We start from the raw sequence: 17,414 nt of genomic DNA on the forward strand, positions 1-17,414 counted from the left end.
TGATCTGTGATAGTAATAGTTCCTTGATATTAAGTCCCAAGGTAACAAGAAGACAGAGCAATACCCTACGGAGGTCCGTTGAGTGGATTATTATTGGAGCATTTGGGGCCCGTTAGTGACAGCGGCCAAGAGCAACGGCGCACCGGCCAACCAGGACTCTGGAGATGGCGTGGTTGCAGCGCAGATCGTCCTGTTTTGTTCGCTTATGTTGACCAAATGGGATATTGCTGGGATGTATTTGAGAATTAAAATATGAAATCAATTCAATCCAAACCAAGTCGCCTCCATGCAATCAATGAGGGTTCGCAGAATCGAATTTGTTTTCCGTCATGCTGGTAATGAAGTCATTTTCGGGAAGATAACGTCAGGATCAAAGGTCCATTTCCCTCCGCTCGTTAAGTTTGCTCTTTTCAACCTCGGTTCCAACCCTTTTGGGACGAAAGGGAAACGGGGAGAAAAAAAGACAATGGGGGGGAAGTCTGAACCCAAACAATAAGCTTGTGTGTCCCCCAACGGCATGGCATGTCATGAATTTGCTGCCCATGTGCCGATCCTCTGCACGGGAATTGAGCTGCAGTTGCATATCAGGTGATCCCGGAGGCTCTCATTGTGTATGGCCTGATCCCCAAGGTTAATTAAAGTGGGTAAAACTGAGAAATTCTATTTCTTCAACCCTCGGTACACCTCCCTTGCTTCGGGATATTTCTAATACCATTACTCTATGTACATAACTTCATCATCCATCATACATGAAAAAGGGCATTGCCAGAACGAACGACGGGTACATGGTATTCATCATCACATGAAATCAAGTCGTTCATCAGAGTTCAGTGGACATCATATGGTTTTCATGTCTGAGAGCCGCTCGGGGTCGGAGATACTTGGGGTACAACCCACCAGTCATGCCAACGCGCCTTCGAGCCCATTTCAGGAATACTTACCTGAAGGTTCACAGCATTGGTGGATGCACGGCGCGCTGCCAACGCCTTCTTCACAGTTTCAATGGCAATGCTGGCCCCGATGCATGCCCGCATCGTATTCTTAACATCCTTTTTCCAATCTTCTTCAATGGCTAGTGTCTGGTTCGTTTGGCCTTGAGGATCCCGGATAAAAGCACCGTTAGCGAGGGTTGCTTCCCAAGCTTTGCGGGCTTCGGAGATGGCTTTCGTGGCACGCTCCAGGACTGCCTCGTCACTGTCCCCTTCTAAGATGGCCTCCCGGCGGTATTCGTCGAAAGGAACCAGTTCCGGCAAAGTAATCGGTATGAAGGGCTTCATGCGGAGTTCATACCGTAGTCTTTCGCTGGAGTATGCCTGCGCAGCCGCTGCTGTGGGCAAAACTTCATGGCGAGCCAGAAGAACATATAGAGCGTGTAAGGATATGGCGAAGGCATCCACGGCGACTATTTGCGTAGTAAGTCTTTCGAGAAGACGGAGCGTATTTTGTAGAGCGGCGTGTCGCTCAACGGCATCGCGTTTCTTTCCCGCCAGAGCGGTCAGGTTCCGCTTCGCGGCAGCAACGGTAAATGTACGGATTCGGTCAATGTGGCCGAGATGTGTGGAGCAGATGTGGGACAAGTACCAGTACATCCCTGGTAGTTCCTCGGGAGAATAGATGGAAAGTTCGAATCCGAGCTGGATAATGAGCCGGAACTGGTTCAGTTTCTGGTGGTAGGCCCAACTGCTAAGCGGGTATGAATAGGTAGCGTCGCCGTTTTGGAGCATAAGTGGAGGTTCGTTGTTCAGCGTGCGTAGCTGTTCATCGAGATCTTCGGCCTACGAAGTAATTAGTAACGGTATACCGTATATGAGAGAAACCGCATAGATACCTCCATCTGTAGGTTGTCCCAATCAACAATTGTATGGCATACTGTCCGACGGATACGACAACGGTTGAGGCACGCACTTCGGAAAATGTCCACAAATGGCTATCACAGGTTAGCTCGCGGGGGAAATGACGTGAGGGAGATATATGCAGCATCGCACCTGAGCAAAGCGCTTAACAAAAGCATCCATGTGGCTGGCTATCTGAAAGCGAGGGTCGGTCGGCATTTCCGTCTCGTCTGTGTTGGCTTGCAGAAGCGTGCTTGAAGGGAGGACGATTTCCGCAAGCTCATCATATAAGAATTTCTTCACTGGTACAGCTCCCAGAACCATCGTGTTACTCATAATCATAGATTGAACGAGTGATCGAATATAAACTGACGGCTGGGGCTTCCGAGACAGCAGAGTCCAAACGGCCACCTAACAACGTTAGAGGATAAGTAGCCAGAAGAGCAATATTCAGTTAGCTCCTTCAGTAGCATACCTTGAGGTTATGGGGTCCAGAGTAATCCAGGACCTCCAGAAGATCAATGGCATCCTGACACAACCGTTTCAAATGCGCCAGCGCATCCTCAAAGCTTATTTTTACCATTGGCCGAGGGGGGACTGTGCTTGCCAGTTTTCGTTGGATCTTCCAACTGAACGCTTCAGGTACTGGTCTTCCAAGTGACACCGATTCCGTTATAGGGTCCAATTGCGACAGACAGGATGAGAAGTGACTGGCTGAGCGACTCTGCATGATATCGAGATCCTGGTCCAAACTGAGAAGGAAATCACGCCGAAAGACCAACCGGCACTTTATTGCTTCTTTCAACTTTCCGTCGACACTATCACCTTGCTCATCGACCCATGAAATCGCCCGGTCCAAGAGATTGCGGAAATATTCCTGGTCGAACTGCGACAGCAGACTGCGGTTGTACAATTGGGTGACAAAATCTTCCTCCTATATACCTTTAGCGATCGTATATGTACATGTGAAAGCCGTGTGACTTACCTCGTAGAAATACTCATTTATCACTCGCGCATGAACAAAGTCGCAACATTTGATAAGCGCAAGACAATAGGCACGTAGCACGACATGTACCATCCCAGGCTCTTCCTTATTCCTAGCGGATCCCGGACGACAAAAGCGTGCTTCTTCAAGTGTTTTCGGTATGGGCCAAAGGAGTTTATCAAGGTATAGAGAGGTGAAAAGTGTTTGCGAGAGTGGATGTCCCATATGCCATGCCATCTGCCATTGCGCGGTTTGTCTCAGTATATCTCCACATAAGCGGATACTCGTCGCTCTCTGGGAAGGTACCACCTACCTCATGACATAATAGTTCATCCATTATCCCTATCACCTGCTCCGGAGCCAGCTCGCGCGTGGTATCGTAGTCGTCCTCTAATGCTTGCACGTCGGTTTGTCCCGGTCCAAGATAGCCGCTGTCCATTTTCGAGTCCATAATCTGCGATAATAGCATATATAAGCTTCATGTCACGCAAAAGTTGAATAGCCCTTGCTACGAGGAGTAAGTAGCATGAGCTCACCTCCAGTGCGCCCACTGCCTCGAACAAAGTAAAGTACTCATCTTTAACCAACTGCCCGGTTCGCAATCCTAACACCAAGGAAACAATTGTCAGAAAGCCATATCACGTAGTAGCATATAATCTAGGTAAATTAGCTACTGGACAGAGGTAGAACAGATCTCACTCGAGGCAGCGTTGGTAAACTCGTCCGTAATGTCGCGTGGGACAACGGACTGCGAAATGACTCGCATCATCGGGGTTCGGCCCTCGCTACTTGGCAACATATAAAGTATCGATAATCTGCAGCCAGCTGACAGACTTGCCCGTTCGAACCCTGGGCAGAAAGCACTCTATAAAGAAGGATGATGGGAGAAAGAAACAGAAGTGCCGACGAAAGAGAGGCGGGGAGTCGGGCGGACAGGGCAAAATTGCGGAAGCGTTGCCCGCGGTGTAAAGCTCGAAGGACCGCAGGTTACGGTGACTACGCTCAGAGTACAAACGGCATTACAGTGCACGATAACTAATTTAAACAGCCCCGTTTGCAGGAAAGAAATGGTCTTTTCTTTCTATTTATACCAGGTCAACGGACGAATATGCTACAGAGCTCCAAATCATTTCCTGCACCACACATCATCAACCGTAACCCCCTTCTCGTAAAAAATATCCCATATTATCGCATGCGAGTGATTTCGAAAAGCGTCTATTTCTCGGCATGGGCAACGGCGGCCTCCTGGTTGGCCTCACCGAGGGAGCGAACCTCGCCCTGCTTGCCGTTCTATATTGGTGAGAAAGACATTGTTAGCCCAAGTTCATGACCCATTGATTCCAACAAAACAAGCGGGGGCACCAAAACGAACCTCCCACTTAGCAAAACGCAGGTCCATCTGGCCACGGCGCTCAGCAGCCAGACGAGGGGTCTCCTTGAGGGATCTGCGGACCGCGCGAGCAGCAACGGCCAGGTAGCGGTTGTAACTGTAAAAGTCAAACGTCCAGTTAGTTCGGCGTTTTCGAAGCAAGAGGTGGAATAATAAGGGATCATGCGTACGTCAAACCAGCAGCTTTCCAGTATGCCATCTTGACGGTGTGTGGAGGATGAGGTATTCAATTGGGGGTGGGAGAATCAAGCAACCGATACGGGATGCTTTGCAAAGCGTCGAGTTTCGGAGCATCGGGATCTCGGGTCATGTGATCCACGTGACTATCCGGGCCCATGACCAATCAAGCAAGCCGTTTCACCTGACCTCTTACAAAAGTAGTATATTCTAGCCATGGCCTACAGCATACTCCATTACCGAATCAGAACTGGGAGAATAGCATGTCTTCAATATATATATGCTTCTCTCTTTTTGTCAGACTTCCTGGCTATATCAAGTTTATACAATCTCTTTTCTTCTTCGGCGTCTCCCTACACGTATATATATATTAGGGGTATCTACTATGACTAGATATTATATACTTCAACTACAGATGAAAGTGGTCATCACTTATAATATAGGCAGTAGTTTCAAATTAGCAAAACTCCAGAGCTCCTATCTCTGAGATGGTAATAATATAGTCAGGATCTATCTAATATTGACTGTCCAGTATAGTGTAGAGTGATTGCGGCTGCGCGGCTGAGTACCAGTCGACAAGCATACAAACAAATGATGTCCCTCTCCATTATACTATCCCGGATTGTGAGCTTCACCTACTGTCTACATATCTCAGTTGATGTCTCCATACCTAGATACTTAGCGATCCGATTCTGTCACACACCTGCTCTCACTTCATCTCACCCTTCTTCATATATTGTTTCACTCAGTTCTTCTCTACAACAGCTTGGTACAACGCCCACCCTTACTCTACACATCATCTTTTCCAGTGACTGTCGGTGAATCAGACTTACGACAAGGGTATTCACAGGCGCTATCTATTCACTATTTGACGTAACTTGCAGTCTCTTATGCTATCAGAACACTATGAGTTCTTCCAAGAGAGCCTTGAACAGACCAAAGAAGCGCACCCTTGTCCGCTGGGATGGCATGTATTTCCTTGTTTGGAAGACATTGATGTTGTTTGCTGGTTAAGCTGACGCTGAGTTGCTAGATAACCTAAACGAGCTTCTTTTACTGACCGTACAGTCAGTCTGCAACAACCAGTCTATTAAGATTCCTTGGTCTGAGGTTGCTAGTACAATGAAAAACAATGTCACTGAAGGGGCTATCGTCCAGCATCTGGCAAAGCTTCGGACCCGTCGTGTCGATGCTGGCAAAGAAGTCCCTCCTCCCCTACGGCGTGGTGGTGTAGGGTCATCGAACAAGTCTTCTGGGAATGTACCTACCAGAACTGCGTCTGGATCCAAACGCAACCTCAGAGCTCCTCTTAGTGCAGGAAGCGAGGAGGATGAAGGTCTAGAAATGAATTTCCACGACGATGCTTCATCTGATGAAGACTATATCGACAAAGGTCGCCGCAGAAGTCGACCCAAGAAGCAATTGCACAAACCCCAGCCACGTGAAGTCATTCCGATCAAAAGTGAAGACGAGGACATGGACGGCAGTAACGATGGATTCGGTGAGCTGTTGGTCCCTGGGGCTGAGTTTCTCCAATATCCCAACGAGCAAGAACCACACTCAGAGCCAACCTCCTCTCCTGTGTCAGACAATGCTACAAGCAAACTGGTTACTTTGAGGTACAGGCAGCCAGTGGGTAATATGTTTAGTGGCTTTCCTTCGACCTATGCACAGTCAGTAGCCGCAGCTCTTAGCGCATATGACAATACGCCTTACCAAGCTCCTTATCAACAGCTACTGGAACCTAATCTCAACATGGAGAATCAATACATGCTTGGATATAATCCTATCGCGGGAATGTCTGCAGTTGTTCCTGAAGACGCTGTTACTAACCTCACCTCCCTCGGGGAAAATCAAGACTTTCACAATACATCATATGTTGGCTACCAGCATCCAGCTTATTACCATTCCACTGATGACTCGGTTGGTGGTGTCCTTTATGGTGAGAACTACCAGTTTCTCCATGGTAACTATATTGAACCAAATGAGGATTTGATCATGGAGACTCAGGATAACCTGGTGACGAAGATTGAATAAACCTCAAACAACATGACTTCACCGACTGTATGTCGTTCCCCCCCCCCGGTTCAGTTCGACTTTAGTGCTATTCTATTGTCTTGAACTAAGTCTGAAGGTACCTTGAATTGAGAGGTTGGATTTTGGTTTGCTTTATCTAGTGTTGACGAGACGGTGTTCTGCTTTGTTCAGTCCGAGCAATACATGGGGATCTCTTTCCAACTTTTGGTTTACATTCATTGGCCTCGGTCAGTGGCTATGCATTGTTATTCTTTGACTTACTCCGATTTTGCATGCGCTTCATATTTGTATTGTTTTATTTTTAGTTTTGTTTTTCAGATTGGTGTTGTTTCGCTTTTGAATCTTTAAGTTATAGTCCTTAATTAGCAATATCAACGCCGATAAGCGGCAATTAGTAATGTATACGAATTTCCGCTTCCGACGAGCCGAAGACATTCCCTCGGGAACGAGCCACGTGACCCATTCTAGGAGCTTCTTTTGCCAAGACATCCGGGGATCGAGAATCGCCTGGAAAATTTTCGAGACTTTGGCTTCATCTCCATCCTCCTCCATCTCTTCTTCTCCCATCTCCCCATCTCCATCTCCTTCTTCCCTTCTTTCTTCCTCTGCACCCGTCCTTGCTCTGGGAGTTCTGTTCGGGCAGACTTACTTCAACCATCAATTGACTCTGTTTCTGTATTTTCTTATTTACCTCTCTTATCCAAGATGCAAAGAGCTCTTTCCTCCAGGACATCTGTCCTTTCCGCCGCTTCTAAGCGCGCTCCCTTCTACAGATCCTCTGGCTTCAACCTCCAGCAGCAACGGTTTGCCCACAAGGTACGTACTATCCGACACTGACTTCCCCAAGCCTCCCGACAGCTCCCGGACTGTTTTCCTCCCAATTACTAGAATGCTAATGCGGTGTAGGAGCTCAAATTCGGCGTCGAAGCCCGTGCCCAGCTCCTTAAGGGTGTTGACACTCTTGCTAAGGCTGTTACTTCCACTCTTGGTCCCAAGGGTCGCAATGTCCTGATTGACACTCCTTACGGCTCTCCCAAGATCACCAAGGGTATGTCGCTACACCCCGACCGTTTCCAAACCAAACCGAAGGATGATACTGACTGCATGAAGACGGTGTGACCGTTGCCAAGGCCGTTCAGCTTCAGGACAAGTTCGAGAACCTTGGTGCTCGTCTCCTCCAGGATGTTGCCTCCAAGACCAACGAACTCGCCGGTGACGGTACCACCACCGCTACCTGCCTTGCCCGTGCCATCTTCTCCGAAACCGTCAAGAACGTTGCCGCTGGCTGCAACCCCATGGATCTGCGCCGTGGTATCCAGGCTGCTGTCGAGGCTGCTGTCGACTACCTGCAGCAGAACAAGCGTGACATCACCACCGGCGAGGAGATTGCTCAGGTCGCTACCATCTCCGCTAACGGCGACACCCACGTTGGTAAGCTCATCTCCACTGCTATGGAGAGAGTCGGCAAGGAGGGTGTTATCACCGTTAAGGAGGGCAAGACCCTTGAGGATGAACTTGAGGTCACTGAGGGTATGCGTTTCGACCGCGGTTACACCTCCCCTTACTTCATCACCGATACCAAGTCCCAGAAGGTCGAGTTCGAGAAGCCCTTGATCCTCCTTTCCGAGAAGAAGATCTCCGCTGTTCAGGATATCATTCCCGCCCTTGAGGCCTCCACTACCCTCCGCCGCCCTCTCGTCATCATTGCTGAGGACATTGAGGGTGAGGCTCTCGCCGTCTGCATTCTGAACAAGCTCCGTGGTCAGCTCCAGGTTGCTGCCGTCAAGGCTCCTGGCTTTGGTGACAACCGCAAGAGCATCCTTGGTGATCTTGGTGTTCTCACTAACGGTACTGTCTTTACCGATGAGCTCGACATCAAGCTTGAGAAGCTTACCCCTGACATGCTCGGTTCCACTGGCTCCATCACTATCACTAAGGAGGACACTATCATCCTGAACGGTGAGGGTACCAAGGACTCCATCGCTCAGCGCTGTGAGCAGATCCGTGGTGTCATGGCTGACCCCACCACTTCCGAATATGAGAAGGAGAAGCTCCAGGAGCGTCTGGCCAAGCTCTCCGGTGGTGTTGCTGTCATCAAGGTCGGTGGTTCCTCTGAGGTCGAGGTCGGTGAGAAGAAGGACCGTGTCGTTGACGCCCTCAACGCCACTCGTGCTGCTGTTGAGGAGGGTATCCTCCCTGGTGGTGGTACTGCTCTCCTCAAGGCCGCTGCCAACGGCCTTGACAACGTCAAGCCTGCCAACTTCGACCAGCAGCTCGGTGTCAGCATCATCAAGAATGCTATCACCCGCCCTGCTCGCCAGATCGTTGAGAACGCTGGTCTTGAGGGCAGCGTCATTGTTGGCAAGCTTACTGAGGAGCACGCCAAGGACTTCAACCGTGGTTTTGACAGCTCCAAGGGCGAGTACGTTGACATGATCTCCAAGGGTATCGTCGACCCCCTCAAGGTCGTCCGTACTGCCCTGGTTGATGCTAGCGGTGTCGCCTCTCTCCTTGGTACCACTGAGGTCGCTATTGTTGATGCCCCTGAGGAGAAGGCCCCTGCCGCTCCTGGTGGTATGGGTGGCATGGGTGGTATGGGCGGCATGGGTGGTGGCATGTTCTAAACTCCGCCACGCCTGCTATAGCCTAACCTCTCCTTGTTTCTAACCGTTCCTCTTCCAGCGTGTCTTTGCATATTATTGCATATTCTGATATCTCTGTGTTTTTAATATCTCTTTTGTCCTAATGTGTTGCACGTCCTCACTACCCAATTCCTTACTTCCGATTTTTCCTATCCTCCTACCTCTATTGTATTCTCCCCATAAATCATCTCCACTCCACTATGTCGGGATAAAAAGCCTCAGGGAGTCCTGTGTACCATATCATGTACTTTACGTACGCCGCAGCTTCTGTAGTTGTGGTTCTGTTCTCAATTTACAATAATTGTTCATGAACAAGTCGTCTCTCTTACGTAGCTCAGACCCGTATAGAATCGTAGACTTGCATTTCAGCTACGATATACGTGGAATACCTAGTGTTAGTTAAATTTAATGGTCGAGGTCAGGAGTTCGTACAGCTTTCTATGCTAGGTGTGCGTGCGTTCTCGCGCATGCCTGTGGCCTGGGTGTGGTGATCTACGAGGTTTAGCATGTACTCCAATGCACAAGTAATGTTAACTTATGCGGGGAAATGAGTGCTGGACCCATGATAGGCCCAATTAAAGTGAGGTCAATCCTGGTGGACAGTCTGGAGAAGGTTGACCATGGCATGGATAGAAGTAGCAGTATTGATGTTGATGTTGATTCATAGACTTGTTCAATTGAAACATTGATATCTGAGGGTAATGTTCGAATGATTGTTGTCAGCTTCTCCTATGTCTCCTCTGAGGACGCAGGCTGCAGCTACCAAAAGCTTCACTAGAACATTGCTGAACGATGGTGCTCCAGTAGGGGCTATGATTCTCGGATTGGGTGGTTGTGATGACCTTTTCTTGCACGGCAGAGCGATTGGCTGGGCGCTTTGGCCTAGGTATGATAGTTGTGCATTTGGGGCAGCTGGCGTCTTATCTTGGATTTTTTGTAACAAATCGTCTACCGTCATATAAGGTTGGACCTCACGCAACTGGCGCGCCAAGTTCGCCAATCTTTGGGTGAATGAAATATACCCAGCAGCGGGCGACCTCGCTGTTGCTCTGGGGTCACAGGCAGACAGGACGTCTGCAACCCTGTCGATCTTAGATCGAGTAGCAGCTGCGTAGCAGCAATCTAGGATTGCTTGAGCATCAAAACCTTCGGCAGCGTCGTCATCGGCGAAAAAGGAGTGTGGATATTCTGCTTCCCGTCTGCAGTTACGAATTTGAGTGAAGACCTATTCTCCCGCACAGGGTGTGCAAGCTCTTGTTGAGAAGATCTTCACCGAGAATCTCGGATTGGCAGCGTATTGGTTCTTAGCGGCATCACTGACCAAGCTGTGCTATTAAGTAGGTACCTCATGTGACGATCCTAGAGGGTTAGGCTCACCTGGCCTTCGATGACATGAATCATTGAACTGCACTGCCTAGATTGCCTTTCTATATAGATGGTATTCATCCCCCGGAAATTCCTTCACTCCCAGTCAGCAGCTTGGTTCCTCTCTACCTAACCCCCGTCTTTACAAGAGAACCGGCAGCAAGATCGCCTTAGCAGTATCTAACCGCCTGCAACGTATACAAAATATCAGAAAAATAGATAAATAAATAGATAACGTAGGATAAAAACTACGCCCCATTAACACTCTGCTGCCATCGACCCCCCTTCTCAGAAAGATCAAACCCCATCATCCCCTCCATATCAGATACATGGACCGCCGGCAACGGCGAAATCACCCGATCCTCATGTCGTTTCCAAATATCATCCTCAAACTGCTTGTTATACCGTCTGTTCCCCAGATACCTGTCAAGACGTCCCGTACTTTCCGATTGTCCTGGGGCCGGCTTTGCGGGGGACGCCACGGCTCCTAATTTGAATACGCCTTTGACGGGGAGCAGGAAGAAATCCGTGATTATGCCGACGCCGATGATGTGGGCTTTTACGACGCTATCGCGGAGACGCTCGCTGAAGGCCATGGAGAGGGCGATGAGGATTATTGCGGCGGATGTTGGGCCTTGAGTCGTGTTTGGTTAGTGGTGGGCTTCAGAGGGGCTTTTACTCATTGACGGACCTGATATTGCTAGCATGTAGGCCCAGTCGGGGTTTGTTTCTTCGCCGCTCCATTCGCGGACATTGACGCCGAATAGGGAGGTAAAAAACGAGAGCGGGAGGAAGCTACGTTTTTCCTTTAGTAAAAGGTTGTAGATGGTAATTGATAGTATAGGGTAGAGTGGTGACTGACATGACAGTGAAGATCGTGAATACCATTACAGACTGCGATTGGTTTTGGGCTACTTCTGCCTGCCAGCGGGTTATACGGGATTCGTCGACGTTTGCTTGCTTTTGCTTGAGGTCGGGGAGGTTTTCGACCTAGAATACATAGCGTTAGGTAAGTTAGGTGGCATGAGGACAGGGGACCGTACAGCTTTCTGTGCTAGATGTGCGTTCTCGCGCATGTCTGTAACCTGAGTGCGGTAGTCTTCAAGTCGGGAAAGAGCGGATTCTATGAAGACTTTGCCGTATCCTTTGTCTTCGAAATATTGCGCCATAATTTTGACGGTGGCGGTTTGTTGTTCGAGAAGTTTCAATATGGTTCCTAGTTCGTCTATTATGTCTCTCAGTTCTAGAAGTGTAGAGAGATCCTCGCGGTTTTGGTTGGCTACTCGACGATCTCTTTCATCACGCTCTGATGCGGTCATTGTCTTGCCTTCTAGTGTCCTGTTGTAATCAGCTGGTCTAGCGATGAACCCTCGAGTGCGGAAGCGCTTGAATGATTTGGTGGTTGATTCAGTCTACTGACATTAGCTTTTGTATTGGAGTCGCCGATGGAATGTAGCGTACCAGGATGCTAATGGATTCCTCGAAGATCCGCAGTATCTGTAGATCATGGTCCAGCGTCCTGTCCAGAAGGATAGTGACTGCATGCAAGACTATCAATGCAGCGAGATCCCCGGCTGTTTCAAAGCGTCTTGCAAGGTCCCCGTTCAACTCGTTGTAAATGCTGTTATGAAGGTTCGCTTGTTCGTATAGTTTGTCTTCAGCAGTCGTCGCCTCCTGTTTGGGGAAAAAGGTAACGACGGTTTTCTCGTCTACGATCCAGAGCCAGAGCTGATCAACCATGAGAACTTTTCCATCGACGAACGTCTTGGAAGAGTCAGGATTATCTTGCAGGGGAATTGAACTACCAAGCTCGTGACTGAGATCGACGACTTTTCTAGTCCGCTTCCATAGCATCTGATCGTCGTCTCTTGCTATCGTGGATCGCAGATTTGGATACCCATACTGGTCTAATGTTCTTCGTATATGAATAGGGGGCTCGGCGCCCAGGAACTTCCATATCAATCTCGTTTCCACATGAGACTCCGAGATGTATTCAGGGACTGGCTTGGATCTTCCCTGTTGTAGCCGCTTTTCGATGACCTTTCTTCGTTGAAGGAGATTCCAGTATGTATCCCAGTGAAGCTGTGATCATACCTTAGCTAATGGGATTATAAGTCCAATAAACTGACTTACATAAGGAAGCTATCATATCGTTAGTACACTATCCTATCAAATATCGAATGGCTGGACTTACGTATAAGGCTAATTGTGGATCACGGGGCTCCCCTGGTGGGCTTATTGGCAAAGAATCGCTCAGCCTGGAATGGATACATGTGGGACGGACAAAACGCGCATGAGGCTCCAGATGGCGGGCTCTAATAATTTGCGAGTACCAATTTTTATCATTGATGAACTGTTTGAAGCTGATGAAGTACGTTAGCTAAAGAGGTAGCGCATGTAAAGGGAGTGACCTTACAACTCTGGCCTCTGCTGGTCGTTGCAAGCCTTAGACAGAACTGGAGGCACCCATCCTGTATGGGTGTATGGAACATGAATCCATAAGAGCTTCTCGCTACCTGGCTCTGGCCTGTCAAATCGAGGAGCTCTCCGAGGTAGTTCTGCTCGAACCTCTTGGAGTCGCTCCCTTGTGGGCGGTGGTAAAGGTAGGAAATTCCTGTATTTCGATGATAAACTGGCTCTGTGGTTGGTTTCGTCAGTCAATTCTGTGATCCAACTTTCGTGTTAAAGCAATTCTTACAATACATTGGGCTGTCCCTCGTTACTAGGACTGGAACTCCCAGCAGTGGTCTCTTTTCTATCATCAGCCACGCTATCTCTATGCCCTGGATCTTCACTGGAAACAGTATCACTTTGAATATCCGACGTTGCTTCTTCTTGTGGTACATTGAAATAACTGTCGGCGGCCGCCTCCGTAACGTGAATTCTGGGGGAAGCAGCGGCCACGAAGCTGCGGGTTCTTCTTATGGACGGTCTTGATGAAACTGTTTCAGACTGGATGGCGCTAGCCTCCGCCACTACCCCATCTCGCATAGCAAACGATGTATCTGCCATAGCGGCAGATGATGGTCTGCTATCAAAGTCACTTATCGAGGAGTCATCGATTGAGCCGGACGATATTCTACCAGTCTGTTTTAGTCGATCCGTGAGACAAATTGCAGGCCCCTCTTTCAGATACTCTCGTAGTGGCGTTTTCGTTGACCAGAGCTTGAGAGGCGTCTCATCGCTGACTCCCCGCGCTGTGTCTTCGAAGAAACCATTGACTTGGACCATAACCTCTCGACTAACGCGCAACGGAGCATCTGGTAGCTTGGAGAGCTGTACAGCCATGGCGACGATTGGCTGGAGCTCTTTAATGAAGCTTATTCTCGTTGTGAGTTCTTGTCCTTTGAAGGATGCTACACCAACGTGGTCCGTGGCTAACGGAATCACCTTTTCGTGCTCCAGATCTAGAACTCCCGACCGAATAGAAGTGATTGGGACATGCATTTCCACTGTGCTTACGGTGCCCGAATCGGCGACTGTGAGTGTAGAGTCGACAGTCTCTAAGAATGTCCATATTTTGATATCTGCAGATATGGACCTGAATTGGTTGGATAGTTGCAACAGCCTTGGATGTCTGGGCTTCAGCACCTCTCGTATTGAGTGTGGAACATGATACTTGAGTTGCATTAAGCGGCGGATACTCTTAGCATACTCAGGAGCTGAAAGATAACTCGAGCCTTGGTGAGGGGTTGCCATGAAAGCAATCCCATAGCAGCTTGTTAGTATCGACGCGAGGTTCGACGTTGAGTGTGCGGCAATGGCAAGCGCTGCTTTGGCGACAAGACCACCTGTACCATGGCAGATGAAGAGTATCGGCCTCCTTCCGCTCTGTATAGTGTTACTAATCTCATGTATTTGTGCAGCAATAAATAAGCGCTGCATACAGTGTGTTGCCTTTCTGCGTGTATCTGCTTCAAGAGATGATGGGCCAAAGAGTCCAGATCATCTTGACGATCTAGCGGTCCATGGTCCAGCAGTAACACCCGCACATTAGGAATATATCGTGTCAGTTCTGAGATGAGCCATGGCCTCTGGAAATCATCACCGATCCACGCTCGCTGTGGATCTGCTCCAATCGCAGGAACCGCCACAACACTATAATCATTCAGACAAAAATATCAAATAGGGTGGGCAGTTATAGCTATGAGACTTACTCTACCTCGTTCTCGAGTTGAATAGACCGCTCACTGTTCGTGTCGCTACTGATCGCCATAGTGGTTGTTTTCTCTGGGAGGGAATATATTGAACCATACTTCAGACTTTAGGGGTGGAAAAGATATGATTATGGGTAGATGACAGCCATCATCTGATCCCACCTCTGTTTTTCGATTTAAATCCATGGCAGCTGACAATTCCTGGGGCCTTGCAGAAGCCTTGGCAATTCAGCCTCATCAGGAAGCGTACTAAAGGCGACTAGGGCAATCGAGACGCCAATCATGAGGCCAAAGTGTTGGAAAGAACGACTGCTCGGATCCACGGGGATCAATACCACCTCGTGACTTGCCCAGCACATGACAGTCTACAACCCTATAACATAAAAAAACTGATTTCCTAATAGAACTTTTACTATATATTGATAGCTCACTTTCTCATATTATTAGTTATGTTGGATTTACCCTATTGTCTGCAGCACTGGCCCCTGAGTGGCACTGAAACTGAAAAGATCTTAGTATAACGGAGATGTTGACGATAGTTTAGTCACTATAATACACTAAAGAGGGGGGTTTGTTAGCTCTATTGCCAGATATAAGTATGTACACAATAACTAGAATGCAACGCTTTTGGAGTGTAGCGACCAGAATCACCATTCAACCCCAATAAAGTACAAATAGATGCTCTATAACTTGACTCATGCGGTATCGTCAAAAAACAATAACAAGGAGCAGAAATTCTGCTACAAAATTAAACAATAACTAATAATGCCGGGGGTATTCACGGCCCTACATGTACACATGTACATATGTAGGGCATGCTGGAAAATTCGAATAAAACGCGAGGTGTCGCGAGCGGTTACGTTGTGTTTTGATCCCAGCAGCAAATCAGGCTGACTGAGCAACTCCTCATACAGAGTCCGAATGTTCCTCCACAGGATGACGTCTCTCGTTGACGCCCCTTGCCATCTTCTTACCCACTTCATATGTGGAAATCATGATGGCGCAGGCAGGTGCTACTTTCAAGCACCGTGCTACCCAGCCTCGAAAGAGCCCGGCCGTACCCTCCTCGCGGAAGATATGCATGAGGAACCTGGGCAAGGAAAGCTGTTCAGGGTGCAGAGAGCCCCGCGGTACGCTGCTCTTCTCATCCCCCATGTGTCGAAAAACTTGCTGGCGTGTTTTCCCCACATCAAAAGGAGTTGTGACAAATGCTGCTACCGAGCCTGACGCAGCACCCGCGATGAAGCTTTCAAGGAACGTTGGCGTATGCATGTCGTCCTCATGTTGGTGTCCCACAGAGGGCGGTCCAGTTGGAAAAAGGCGGTCATGGGCTTTATGACGTGCCTCAATGAGATGCTTTTTTACTTCCTCATATCCCCACCAGTACAGACCAGAAAAGGGTACATCGCGCCACATAGTGAGCGTTAACCCTCGCCACAGCGAACCATAGCCCTGAGTTTTGGTCATATGGTGTAATCCCTCGAGAGTGGCCCTGAAATGCCCTGCGCCGGTGCCCGGGGTAGCCTGTAAACGGGTTCGGAACATCTCGATCGGGCTAATGGCCGATGCTGCAGCAACTCTTGCAACAGAGCCTGATATAAATGCAACATAGGCATCTGGCAGAAGTCTCTTTAATGGGCTTCTGTCATCGGTTCGCAACCAATCGTATCCCGCAAAGTAGATGATATTTGCCGGTATACTCATCATCATGGTCGGACTAAGTCCACGCCAAAGAGTCCACACGCCTTCATTCCGAGCGATTTTCCGTAGGCCATCAAGTGTGGATGTAAAGGTTTTCCGCTGAACTTCCTCCACGGCACAATCCGCGATAACAGGCGAAGGAGCTCCAATAGCTCCTGCGCCGGGCCCAACCATACACACCTGAGTATTCTGACCTATCCAAAAAACTTCACGGCAACAGGCAGTCACTCCTAAATTCGGGGGCATGTTCTTCAACGTTTGCGCCGTGTGGTGGTTAAAAGGGGATGTATTCTTAATCGCAGATTGGGATTGTAGGCGGACTCGAACGACGTCAAGAGGGGTCACTATTCAACAGTGTGAGTATATATAGATACATAACACTCATCCCCAAACGTGGTTGAGAGCGAGATCGAATTCAGATTCAGTAACAGACATACCTAGTAGATTTGTTAAAACGCTGCCACAGGTGGCGGAAACCATCTTCTGGATGATTGAAACATGCTCATTATTCCCACTAGCGTCCGGAGCAGGAGCGTTTCCTGTTCCAGAAGTAGCCGTCATTGCCTTGCCTTCAATCCAAGGCCATGACTCTGCCGTGTTCCCCTCCAATCCAGTGGTGGTCAAGAGGTCAGAGCGATATCGGTCCCCGCGAGTGATGTCAGACCTATAGTCAGACATTCATTCGACTAGGAAGATACAGCAAGAAGTGTCACTATAGTCAATTTTCTGCGTCCTTTCGGATATGAGTATCAGCAGAATAGTCTTTCGTGAGACAGTATAGAAAATCCGGTTGTGGGGAGCAGCAACGACGGGAGCAATGCGTCAGTCAAAGAAAAAGAACGGTCCCGGCTCGGTTGTTAGCGGTGGCGCTCGGACAAGAGCAAGATTGGATCCGAAGATAAGATAGCGCCGAACTGCCGCTTGACATTAACTTTCTCCTCTTCAACTTATCGATACCAAATAGTATCATTCACGCACTCCCCACGATCGCTATTCAATTGCAGTACGGAAAATAGCCCTGTGAATATCTGCAATATTTGGATCATTGCGGTACATATTGTCCTCCGTCCCTCGGCAGGTGTGATCGAGTGTTGGTGCTTTTCGGACACCGCCGTGCTTATCAATCAG

At 48.8% G+C, this 17,414-nt stretch overlaps 8 protein-coding genes across 8 annotated transcripts; 2 read left to right on the forward strand and 6 right to left on the reverse strand.

The window, feature by feature from the left end:
- Positions 1-848: 848 nt before the first annotated feature.
- On the reverse strand, positions 849-1,724 carry AO090011000759 (uncharacterized protein; the record flags this gene model as incomplete). The annotated part of the gene is made up of 1 exon (XM_023233093.1): positions 849-1,724. The coding sequence occupies one exon, from the start codon at positions 1,722-1,724 to the stop codon at positions 849-851; it is 876 nt and encodes a 291-aa protein (XP_023093630.1).
- Positions 1,725-1,850: 126 nt separating this feature from the next.
- On the reverse strand, positions 1,851-2,562 carry AO090011000760 (uncharacterized protein; the record flags this gene model as incomplete). The annotated part of the gene is made up of 3 exons (XM_023233094.1): positions 1,851-1,904; positions 1,986-2,243; positions 2,308-2,562. 3 exons carry the CDS (start codon positions 2,560-2,562, stop codon positions 1,851-1,853), a joined length of 567 nt encoding a protein of 188 aa, XP_023093631.1.
- A 433-nt stretch (positions 2,563-2,995) lies between these two features.
- On the reverse strand, positions 2,996-3,616 carry AO090011000761 (uncharacterized protein; the record flags this gene model as incomplete). Its single annotated transcript, XM_023233095.1, has 3 exons — positions 2,996-3,271; positions 3,354-3,421; positions 3,517-3,616. The coding sequence occupies 3 exons, from the start codon at positions 3,614-3,616 to the stop codon at positions 2,996-2,998; spliced, it is 444 nt and encodes a 147-aa protein (XP_023093632.1).
- Positions 3,617-5,506: 1,890 nt separating this feature from the next.
- On the forward strand, positions 5,507-6,527 carry AO090011000763 (uncharacterized protein; the record flags this gene model as incomplete). Its single annotated transcript, XM_023233097.1, has 3 exons — positions 5,507-6,057; positions 6,119-6,326; positions 6,519-6,527. 3 exons carry the CDS (start codon positions 5,507-5,509, stop codon positions 6,525-6,527), a joined length of 768 nt encoding a protein of 255 aa, XP_023093633.1.
- Positions 6,528-7,126: 599 nt separating this feature from the next.
- Positions 7,127-9,045, forward strand: hsp60 (chaperone ATPase HSP60; the record flags this gene model as incomplete). The annotated part of the gene is made up of 3 exons (XM_001826293.3): positions 7,127-7,237; positions 7,328-7,469; positions 7,532-9,045. 3 exons carry the CDS (start codon positions 7,127-7,129, stop codon positions 9,043-9,045), a joined length of 1,767 nt encoding a protein of 588 aa, XP_001826345.1.
- A 1,525-nt stretch (positions 9,046-10,570) lies between these two features.
- Positions 10,571-11,024, reverse strand: AO090011000765 (uncharacterized protein; the record flags this gene model as incomplete). Its single annotated transcript, XM_023233098.1, has 2 exons — positions 10,571-10,616; positions 10,732-11,024. 2 exons carry the CDS (start codon positions 11,022-11,024, stop codon positions 10,571-10,573), a joined length of 339 nt encoding a protein of 112 aa, XP_023093634.1.
- Positions 11,025-11,128: 104 nt separating this feature from the next.
- Positions 11,129-14,127, reverse strand: AO090011000766 (uncharacterized protein; the record flags this gene model as incomplete). The annotated part of the gene is made up of 7 exons (XM_023233099.1): positions 11,129-11,234; positions 11,291-11,418; positions 11,472-11,840; positions 11,890-12,330; positions 12,623-12,791; positions 12,845-13,066; positions 13,127-14,127. 7 exons carry the CDS (start codon positions 14,125-14,127, stop codon positions 11,129-11,131), a joined length of 2,436 nt encoding a protein of 811 aa, XP_023093635.1.
- Positions 14,128-15,491: 1,364 nt separating this feature from the next.
- AO090011000768 (putative mitochondrial carrier protein) lies at positions 15,492-16,964 on the reverse strand (the record flags this gene model as incomplete). The annotated part of the gene is made up of 2 exons (XM_001826296.3): positions 15,492-16,630; positions 16,724-16,964. 2 exons carry the CDS (start codon positions 16,962-16,964, stop codon positions 15,492-15,494), a joined length of 1,380 nt encoding a protein of 459 aa, XP_001826348.1.
- Positions 16,965-17,414: the final 450 nt, after the last annotated feature.

Source organism: Aspergillus oryzae, chromosome 7 (genome assembly GCF_000184455.2).
Source record: "Aspergillus oryzae RIB40 DNA, chromosome 7".
In the NCBI taxonomy this organism is placed as follows: Eukaryota; Fungi; Ascomycota; class Eurotiomycetes; order Eurotiales; family Aspergillaceae; genus Aspergillus; species Aspergillus oryzae.